The following is a 10,550-nucleotide window of genomic DNA, read 5'->3' as shown; positions in this document are numbered from 1 at the left end:
TTATATACCGTCAAGAGAAGCAAGTATAGCACGTCTGCTCCCTCTTTATACATGGTGGGATTTTGTCTGGCCAAACAGGGCTTGTCACGTTCAGTTAACCTCTTCAATGGTAATCTCTAATTCCTCCTCCAGTGTTGGTTGACTGCCGCCTCTCTGTTCAGGCCCTTGTCCCTACTCTGTTGTGAAGCCTTGCTGGGATCTATTGTCGGCTCTCTCTCTCTCTCTCTCTCTCTCACACACACACACACACACACACACACACACACACACACACACACACACACACACACACACACACACACATAAATTATCAGAATTCTGATAAAGAAAGAGATCTAGGGGTGGTTCTAGATAGAAAACTATCACCTGATGACCACATAAAGAATATTGTGCGAGGAGCCTAAGCCACGCTTTCTAACTTCAGAATTGCTTTTAAATACATGGATGGCGATATACTAAAGAAATTGTTCACGACTTTTGTTAGGCCAAAACTAGAATATGCAGCAGTTGTGTGGTGCCCATATCTTTAGAAGCACATCAACAAACTGGAAAAGGTGCAAAGACATGCTACTAAGTGGCTCCCAGAACTGAAGGGCAAGAGCTACGAGGAGAGGTTAGAGGCAATAAATATGCCAAAACTAGAAGACAGAAGAAAAAGAGGTGATATGATCACTACATACAAAATAGTAATAGGAATTGATAAAATCGATAGGGAAGATTTCCTGAGACCTGGAACTTTAAGAACAAGAGGTCATAGATTTAAACTAGCTAAACACAGATACCGAAGAAATATAAGAAAATTCACTTTCGCATACAGAGTGGTAGACGGTTGGAACAAGTTAGGTGAGAAGGTGGTGGAGGCCAAGACCGTCAGTAGTTTCAATGCGTTATATGATAAAGAGTGCTGGGAAGATGGGACACCACGAGCGTAGCTCTCATCCTGTAACTACACTTAGGTAATTACACATACACACACTGAATTACAGGCAAGTGTCCCTAACTTGCATACCATGCAAGTTATTGGAGGAAATTGTGCGATAAAAGCTAGTGGAACATCTGGAGCGAAGGAACTTTGGGTCACAACTGGGGAAGGAAGTCCTTCATGAAACGGACAGAGACAAAAGATCTAGGAGTTGTTATCACACCAAACCTGTCTCCTGAAGCCCACACTAAAAGAATAACATCTGCAGCGTATGCGAGGCTGGCTAACATCAGAACTGCCTTCAGGAACCTATGTAAGGAATCATTCAGAATCTTTTACACCACATATGTAAGACCAATCCTGGAGTATGCGGCCCCAGCATGGAGTCCGTACCTTGCCAGGCAAAAGGCGAAGCTTAAAAAAGTTCAGAGGTATGCCACTAGACTAGTCCCAGAACTAAGAGGCATGAGTTACGAAGAAAGGCTTCGGGAAATGCACCTCACAACACTTGAAGACAGAAGAGTAAGGAGGGACATGATCATTACCTTCAAAATTCAAAAGAGGAATTTCCAGCGTAGATGAAGATAAACTGTTTAACACTGGTGGTACGCGAACAAGAGGACACAGGTGGAAACTGAGTACCCAAATGAGCCACAGGGACGTTAAAAAGAACTTTTTCAGTGTCAGAGTAGTTAACAGATGGAATGCATTAGGCAGAGATGTGGTGGAGGCTGACTCCATACACAGTTTCAAATGCAGATATGATAGAGCCCAGTAGGCTCAGGAATCTGTACACCAGTTGATTGACACGAGATTAGGGACCAAAGACTCAGAGCTCAACCTTCTGAAGCACACCTAGGTGAGTACACACACATTTGTTTCTTGTTCTTCCTGAACCTGTCCTCCTGTTTCCTCTATTTTATTACCGGTTCCTACACCGGTGTTTCCTCCTGATGTGACTGAAGCCGTTTGTTCTTTGTCTTTTTTCTCGTGTCGTTTTCATAGTGTGTCTCCGCTTCTCTTCTCACACTGAGGTATTCATTCCTGGCCCTCGAGTATTCGCCTATTCTCTCTCTCTCTCTCTCTGGTGTTTTGTTATTCATTTAGTTTCTCCACGCCCTTATACTTCTTGCTTTACCTCCTTAACATCTCTCATTATCTCATGGGGTATACCTGGTTGATACCTGGTTGATGGGGTTCTGGGAGTTCTTCTACTCCCCAAGCCCAGCCCGAGGCCAGGCTCGACTTGTGAGAGTTTGGTCCACCAGGCTGTTGCTTGGAGCGGCCCGCAGGCCCACATACCCACCACAGCCCGGTTGGTCCGGCACTCCTTGGAGGAATAAATCTAGTTTCCTCTTGAAAATGTCCACTGTTGTTCCGGCAATATTTCTTATGCTTGCTGGGAGGACGTTGAACAACCGCGGACCTCTGATGTTTATACAGTGTTCTCTGATTGTGCCTATGGCACCTCTGCTCTTCATTGGTTCTATTCTACATTTTCTTCCATGTCGTTCACTCCAGTACGTTGTTATTTTACTGTGTAGATTTGGTACTTGACCCTCCAGTATCTTCCAGGTGTATATTATTTGATATCTCTCTCGTCTTCTTTCTAGTGAGTACATTTGGAGGGCTTTGAGACGATCCCAATAATTTAGGTGCTTTATTGCGTCTATGCGTGCCGTATATGTTCTCTGTATTCCCTCTATTTCAGCAATCTCTCCTGCTTTGAAGGGGGAAGTGAGTACTGAGCAGTACTCAAGACGGGACAACACAAGTGCCTTGAAGAGTACAACCATTGTGATGGGATCCCTGGATTTGAAAGTTCTCGTAATCCATCCTATCATTTTTCTGGCTGTCGCAATATTTGCTTGGTTATGCTCCTTAAACGTTAGGTCGTCCGACATTATTATTCCCAAATCCTTTACATGCTGTTTTCCTACTATGGGTACATTTGATTGTGTTTTGTACTCTGTATTATGTTTAAGGTCTTCATTTTTACCGTACCTGAGTACCTGGAATTTATCACTGTTAAACATCATGTTATTTTCTGATGCCCAGTCGAAAACTTTATTAATATCAGCTTGAAGTTTTTCAATGTCCTCAGCCGAGGTAATTTTCATACTGATTTTTGTGTCATCTGCAAAGGATGATACGAAGCTGTGACTTGTATTTTTGTCTATATCTGATATGAGAATAAGGAAAAGCAGTGGTGCAAGGACTGTACCCTGAGGTACAGAGCTTTTCACTGCACTTGGACTAGATTTTATATGGTTGACAGTTACTCGCTGAGTCCTGTTTGACAGAAAACTGAGTATCCAGCGTCCTACTTTACCGGTTATTCCCATTGACTTCATTTTGTGTGCTATCACGCCATGGTCACATTTATCGAAGGCCTTTGCGAAGTCCGTGTATATCACATCAGCATTCTGTTTCTCTTCTAATGCCTCAGTGACTTTGTCGTAGTGCTCAAGTAGCTGTGAGAGGCACGATCTTCCCGCTCGAAATCCATGTTGGCCTGGGTTATGAAGGTCATTGGTCTCCATGAAATTGGTGACCTGACTCCTAATCACTCTCTCAAATACTTTTATGATGTGCGATGTTAGTGCAACTGGTCTATAATTTTTTGCCAATGCTTAGCTCCCTCCCTTGTGTAGAGGGGCTATGTCTGCTACTTTAAGTGCATCTGGTATCTCCCCCGTGTCCAAGCTCTTCCTCCACACTATACTGAGTGCCTGTGCTACCGGCACTTTGCATTTCTTTATAAATATTGAATTCCATGAGTCTGGACCTGGGGCCGAGTGCATGGGCATGTTTTCAATTTCTTTTTCAAAATTTAGTGCGCTCGTGTTTATATCAGTTATATTTACCGGGGTTTGAATATCCCGCATAAAGAAAATGTCTGGATCTTCCACCTTCATGTTGTTTATTGGAGTGCTAAACATGTCCTCATACTGCTTTTTTAGGATTTCACTAATTTCTTTGTCATCCTCCGTGTATGAACCTTCACTTGTACGAATAGGTCCAATACTGGCAGTGGTTTTTGCTTTTGATTTCGCATATGAGAAGAAATATTTTGGATTATTCTTTATTTCCTGAATTGCTTTCTGTTCTAACTGCCTTTCTTCAGTTTCATATGAGTGTTTCAATTTCCGCTCGATTTCTTCAATCTCCCTATTTAAATTATTCCTTCTTTGACGGGAAATTCGTGTCTGCATAAGCAGTTCCGTTATTTTTTTCCTGCGTTTATAGTGTCGTCTGCGTTCTCTTTCTACGTTAGATCTCTTTCTGGCTTTCCTCAAAGGAACATGTTTCAGACAGACTTGATACGCTTCTGAAGTAAGTTTTTCTATTCCTTCTGTAGGACTTGTATTATTTAGAACAGTTCCCCATGGAATGTTTGTAAGTTCCCTGTTTATTATCTCCCAGTCTATCCTTTTATTATTAAAATTGAATTTACTGAATAGCCCCTCTCGCTTTATCAACGTTTTAGGTCTATTCTGAGTATTGATGGTCGTTTGCACTTCAATGAGTTTGTGATCTGAGTATGTGGTATCTGATATCGTAATGTCTCTGATAATGTCTTCATTGTTCGTAAAGACCAGATCTAGAATATTTTCATTTCTCGTTGGCTCCGATATCTGCTGATTGAGTGAAAATTTGTCACAGAATCTAAGTAGTTCTCTAATCTGTGGTTGGTTAGGTCCTGTTAGATTTCCTGGTATAATATTATTGTTTGCTATTTTCCACCTGAGACTAGGCAAGTTGAAGTCACCTAGGAAAATAATATCAGGTATCGGGTTCTGCAAATTATCAAGGCTATTCTCTATTTTGCTTATCTGTTCTGTGAATTCCTCAGCCGTTGCATCTGGCGGTTTGTATATTAGTATAATCACTAAATTTATTTTCTCTATTTTTAATCCCAGTACCTCTACCACCTCATTTGTAACGTTTAGGAGCTCCGAGCATACAAGGTCTTCCCTAATATACAGACCCACTCCTCCATGTGACCTAATTTTCCTATCACACCTGTATAGGTTATATCCTGGAATCCAGATCTCACTGTCCAACAATTCCCCTGCATGGGTTTCTGTGAAAGCTCCAAATACTGCATTTGACTCCGTGAGGAGGCCATTTATGAACTGTACTTTGTTGTTTGTTCTTGTTTTCAGTCCTTGTATGTTGGCATATCTTGTATGTTATATCCTTGCCTTTCCTTTATATATTCCTCTGCGTTTGGAGCGGTGCAAACTTGACTGTACCTTTGTGATCCTTGTGGATAGTGTTGTTCATCATGTCTCTTGCTGCCTCTTACCAGAGTAATATTCCCATGTGTCTTTAATGGGAATTGTCTCAGTCAGGCGCCAGAGGCTGCCCCTAGGTCAGGAATGTGTGAATTGGGGGATGTGGGGACGATTGTATACATTATGTTTGTATGTGTACTCACCTATATGTACTCACCTATATGTGCTTGCAGGATCGAGCATTGACTCTTGGATCCCGCCTTTCTAGCTATCGGTTGTTTACAGCAATGACTCCTGTCCCATTTCCCTATCATACCTAGTTTTAAAAGTATGAATAGTATTTGCTTCCACAACCTGTTCCCCAAGTGCATTCCATTTTTCTACTACTCTCACGCTAAAAGAAAACTTCCTAACATCTCTGTGACTCATCTGAGTTTCCAGTTTCCACCCATGTCCCCTCGTTCTGTTATTATTACGTGTGAACATTTGATCTATTTCCACTTTGTCAATTCCCCTGAGTATTTTATATGTCCCTATCATATCTCCTCTCTCCCTTCTTTTCTCTAGTGTCGTAAGGTTCAGTTCCTTCAGCCGCTCTTCATATCCCATCCCTCGTAGCTCTGGGACAAGCCTCGTCGCAAACCTCTGAACCTTCTCCAGTTTCTTTATGTGTTTCTTCAGGTGGGGGCTCCATGATGGCGCGGCATACTCTAAGACGGGTCTCACGTAGGCAGTGTAAAGCGCCCTAAAAGCTTCCTCATTTAGGTTTCTGAATGAAGTTCTAATTTTCGCCAGTGTAGAGTACGCTGCTGTCGTTATCCTATTTATATGTGCCTCAGGAGTTAGATTAGGTGTCACATCCACTCCCAGGTCTCTTTCTCGAATCGTTACAGGTAGGCTGTTCCCCTTCATTGTGTACTGTCCCTTTGGTCTCCTGTCACCTGATCCCATTTCCATAACTTTACATTTACTGGTGTTAAACTCCAGTAGCCATTTCTCTGACCATCTCTGCAGCCTGTTTAAGTCCTCTTGGAGGATCCTACAATCCTCGTCTGTCACAACTCTTCTCATTAATTTTGCGTCATCTGCAAACATTGACATGTATGACTCCACTCCTGTAAACATATCATTTACGTAAATTAGAAAGAGGATTGGTCCCAGCACCGATCCTTGAGGTACTCCACTTGTTACTGTTCGCCAGTCCGACTTTTCGCCCCTTACCATTACCCTCTGGCTCCTTCCTGTTAGGTAGTTCTTCACCCATACTAGGGCCTTTCCGCTTACTCCTGCCTGCCTCTCAAGTTTGTATAGCAGTCTCATGTGCGGTACCGTATCAAAGGCCTTTTGGCAGTCAAGAAATATGCAGTCTGCCCAGCCTTCTCTGTCCTGCCTTATCCTTGTTACTTTATCATGTGTGTGTGTGTGTGTGTGTGTGTGTGTGTGTGTGTGTGTGTGTGTGTGTGTGTGTGTGTGTGTGTGTGTGTGAACATGGCTCACGTGTACATGTGTAAATGATATATATATCCCAAATCCATATGTGCGTGTTCCTGATCCCTATGTGTACATGTAGCAGAGCCGTGTGTACAATCACGGACGGACGTGTGCGCGCGCTCTACTGATGGTGTGTGTGTGTGTGTGTGTGTGTTTCAGGTGCCGAGGTTCGCGGTGCCGGGGCTGGCGTCAGGGGTGGCCTTCATGGGCGTGATCTACTCCACCAACGAGAAGGGCAGAGGAGAGATGGTGTCCCTGCAGGTGTACACGGTCAAGGACATGCCTGAGAGGCCCTTAGGTGAGTCCCTATTAGACCCTTAGGTGAGTCCCTATTAGAGAGACCCTTAGGTGAGTCCCTATTAGAGAGACCCTTAGGTGAGTCCCTATTAGAGAGACCCTTAGGTGAGTCCCTATTACAGAGACCCTTAGGTGAGTCCCTATTAGAGAGACCCTTAGGTGAGTCCCTATTAGAGAGACCCTTAGGTGAGTCCCTATTAGAGAGACCCTTAGGTGAGTCCCTATTAGAGAGACCCTTAGGTGAGTCCCTATTAGAGAGACCCTTAGGTGAATCCCTATTATTGAGACCCTTGGGTGAGTTCCTATTATTGAGGCCCTTAGGTGAGTCCCTGTTAGGGAGGCCCTTAGATGAGTCCATTATCATAAGGGGGAGGGGCGGGACCTTGCACACATGCACTAGAGTGTCGACCACAGGTGTGTGGTGGGGAGGGGTCAAGCACATCTGACTGGCAACCCCAGGGGCAGGGGTGTGTGTGTGTGTAATATATATATATATATATATATATATATATATATATATATATATATATATATATATATATATATATATATATATATATATATAACTGAAAACTCACACCCCAGAAGTGACTCGAACCCATACTCCCAGAAGCAACGCAACTGGTATGTACAAGACGCCTTAATCCACTTGACCATCACGACCGGACAAAATGAGGTGATAGCCTAAGCTATTTAAACCACCCCACCGCCGGCACTCGGATAGTAATCTTGGGCATAGCATTTTACCAAATCACCTCATTCTTTGGGGCACACGTGAGGAACACAAATGTACATACCAGTTGCGTTGCTTCTGGGAGTATGGGTTCGAGTCACTTCTGGGGTGTGAGTTTTCAGTTGCATATTGTCCTGGGGACCATTCAGGCTTGTTCGCATACATATATATATATATATATATATATATATATATATATATATATATATATATATATATTTACACCTGCCTCATCACCAAGTCCATTTGAGATGTCGGTCATAGAGGAGTTGCAATCGGAAAACTGTGTTATGGGAGACCGTGTGTGTGCTGTGTTATGATCTCAGCCTACAGGAGAAACGAGTCTCCCTCCTTGAGAGTTATTCATCAAGCCTGACCTGATTAGAAGGTCTAGCAAATATTGAGGTGATAACCCATATGTAAAATAGTTGCTTGGATATATATAACAATTTAAGATTATGGGCAATGAAGAAGAAAACAGATAAATGACTGGCTAGGAGATGTGGACATTTTTGCTGGAGGCGTGAGGCTCGCTTCTGGAGAGGCTTTGACCTCACTTGAGTGCCAGACATCGCAGGGGAGAGCCGCGCTCCGTTTGAGCTCCCGCCAGAAGGGAACCCCTAGTGATATATCTCGAAGAGAAGTGTGTAGACGTGCCAGCTGTGGAACCGAGCTGGGAACGTTGTGGTCTCAAGTCCTGGTCGAAGAAGAGAGTATCAAGCCGGCCAGAGACATTATTGTGGGCGGTGTAAGCGCCGTGACCAGACGCCGTCAGAGGGAAAGCGCCCTCGACCATTTAATCTGTGGTTTGTTCTTTGGGGAAGAAGTTGCTGAGGACTTCGAAGCCAGCACAGATGAAGTAGCTGATGAGACTCCAAGGTAGTGGAGGCGAGGACCTCGAGCTGTGAGAAGCAGTGAAGAGGAGTGTCACGTGCTTCTGTAGAGGTGGAGAAGCACCATAGTTGCTCGAGGAAACTTCATGGTGTAGCAGCCAAGAGAGCTGTGGAGGACCCTAGCAGATGGGTGAAGCACCGTAGTTGCTCAAGGAAACTTCATGATAGCAGCCTGGAGGAGCTGCAGAGGATCCTGGTAGTGAAGCCCGGAAGAACCTAAAGATATTAGGGTAGTGAACTTCCAGAGGTGGAAGGGAAGTTCCGGTGGATTACTTGTAGGGAGTTAATAGTGTTTGGTTGTCATTAGTGTGCAAGACGCAGTGAGAGGTGAGTGGTTGTTTGCATTCTTAGGTCAAGGAGTGTTTTATACTGAAGTTTAGAGTTACAGTCGTAGGCTGGATTACCTACAGATGTATGCGTTCCAGGACTGACAGTGATCGATTGATCATTGTTGTGTATCAATGAACATTTATACTGATATATGTTATTGCATTCAAATGCTGATTTTCTATATATATTATCTTGCTGATGGTACAACAGTGTATGTAGACTTGATCAACTTGAGGTGGTTGATAGTATCAGGTGGTGAACCAGGAGATAGGATACCACTTGATAAGCTGATGGTAGAGTTCTGATGGTGTTGGAGTGCAACCTGATTGTAATATTATAGAGTATAGGATTCATTATTATCATCTGTGTGTATATATCGTGTATGTTCTTTGTCCAGTAAATGTATCCCAATTTGCTGGTTTTTGCCCTTGTCCTAGTGAGGCTTCCCAGGAGGTAGTAAAGAAGGAGAGAGAGAAAGAACCAAGAACCACTGCTGTGGACAGGGTAGAAGGTAATATTAATAAGTCAAAGGGGGATTGAGGAGATCATATCACCTAAGGAGAGAGTGGGGAGTCACAGCGGCTCGAGTGGGTGTGTGCACGTGACAACGAGGCTAAGTGTTGGAGCCGCATCCCCTAAATGTGTGACGTTGAGCCCCTCTCCAAGGGCCAGAAGCGCCTAGTGTGATCTCCTAGCGAGGTATAAGCACTCTACCGAGTTGTGGGTTGGGTTGTCTGCAAAGGAGGAACCACGACGACAACACCACCAACCCACAGTCTATAATAGCTGTATTTTCATTCACCAGCAGGTTTGTTGGTTAAACACATTCAACACACATTTTTTTATTAACAAAGTTTTGACTTTGTCGAAACTTTTTTCTGGAAAATATATATAACGAACACACACACACACACACACACACACACAAAACTACATCACGCAAAAATGCAAGGACACAGCAAACAAGTTTGTCCCAGCCCAAAAGGAAAACAGTGAAATGAAGATGAGAAACCCATGGTTTAATCAGAGATGTAGGCTAGCTAAGCAGCAAAGTAAAAGGACATGGAGAAACTATAGGAATAACAGGACACTGGAGAGCAGAGAAAGATACCAGAATGCCAGGAATGAATATGTCAGGATGAGAAGAGAGGCAGAAAGACAATACGAAAATGACATCGCAAGCAAGGCAAAGACTCAGCTTAAATTGCTGCATAGCCACATCAGGAGAAAAAAACTGTAAAGGAACAGGTTATGAAATTATGGATAGGGGCAAAAGGATTCACTGCAAACGACAAGGAAGAGTGTGAGGAACTGAATAAGAAATTCCAAGAGGTCTTCACCTTAGAGCAAGGAGACATCTCAGAGATAAGAGAGGGAATAGCTAATCAGGAACCACTGGCTGAGTTTGAGATTACCAGCGGGGGGGGGGGGGGTAAGGAAGTGTTTACTAGAGTTGGATGTGACAAAGGCAATAGGCCCAGATGGAATCTCCCCTTGGATACTAACGGAAGGAGCAGAAGAACTGTGCCTACCACTCTCCATAGTGTATAACAAATCTCTGGCAACAGGGGAACTGCCAGAAATTTGGAAAGCAGCTAACGTAGTCCCGATATACAAGAAAGGGGATAGACAGGAGGCACTGA

The 10,550-nt window shown here is 43.6% G+C and overlaps 1 protein-coding gene across 1 annotated transcript in view; it reads left to right on the top strand.

The window, feature by feature from the left end:
- Nucleotides 1-6,975, top strand: part of LOC138363733 (uncharacterized) — a 97,987-nt gene extending 91,012 nt beyond the window's left edge. Inside the window, exon 5 of the mRNA XM_069323127.1 lies at nucleotides 6,814-6,975. Coding sequence (XP_069179228.1) covers nucleotides 6,814-6,975 — 162 coding nt within the window. The remainder of the gene's footprint in view (nucleotides 1-6,813) is intronic.
- The last annotated feature ends 3,575 nt before the right edge of the window (nucleotides 6,976-10,550 follow it).

Source organism: Procambarus clarkii, chromosome 11 (assembly GCF_040958095.1).
Source record: "Procambarus clarkii isolate CNS0578487 chromosome 11, FALCON_Pclarkii_2.0, whole genome shotgun sequence".
Lineage (NCBI taxonomy): Eukaryota > Metazoa > Arthropoda > Malacostraca > Decapoda > Cambaridae > Procambarus > Procambarus clarkii.
Note: the sequence above shows the minus strand (reverse complement) of the source record. Positions and strands in the feature narration are given on the sequence as shown.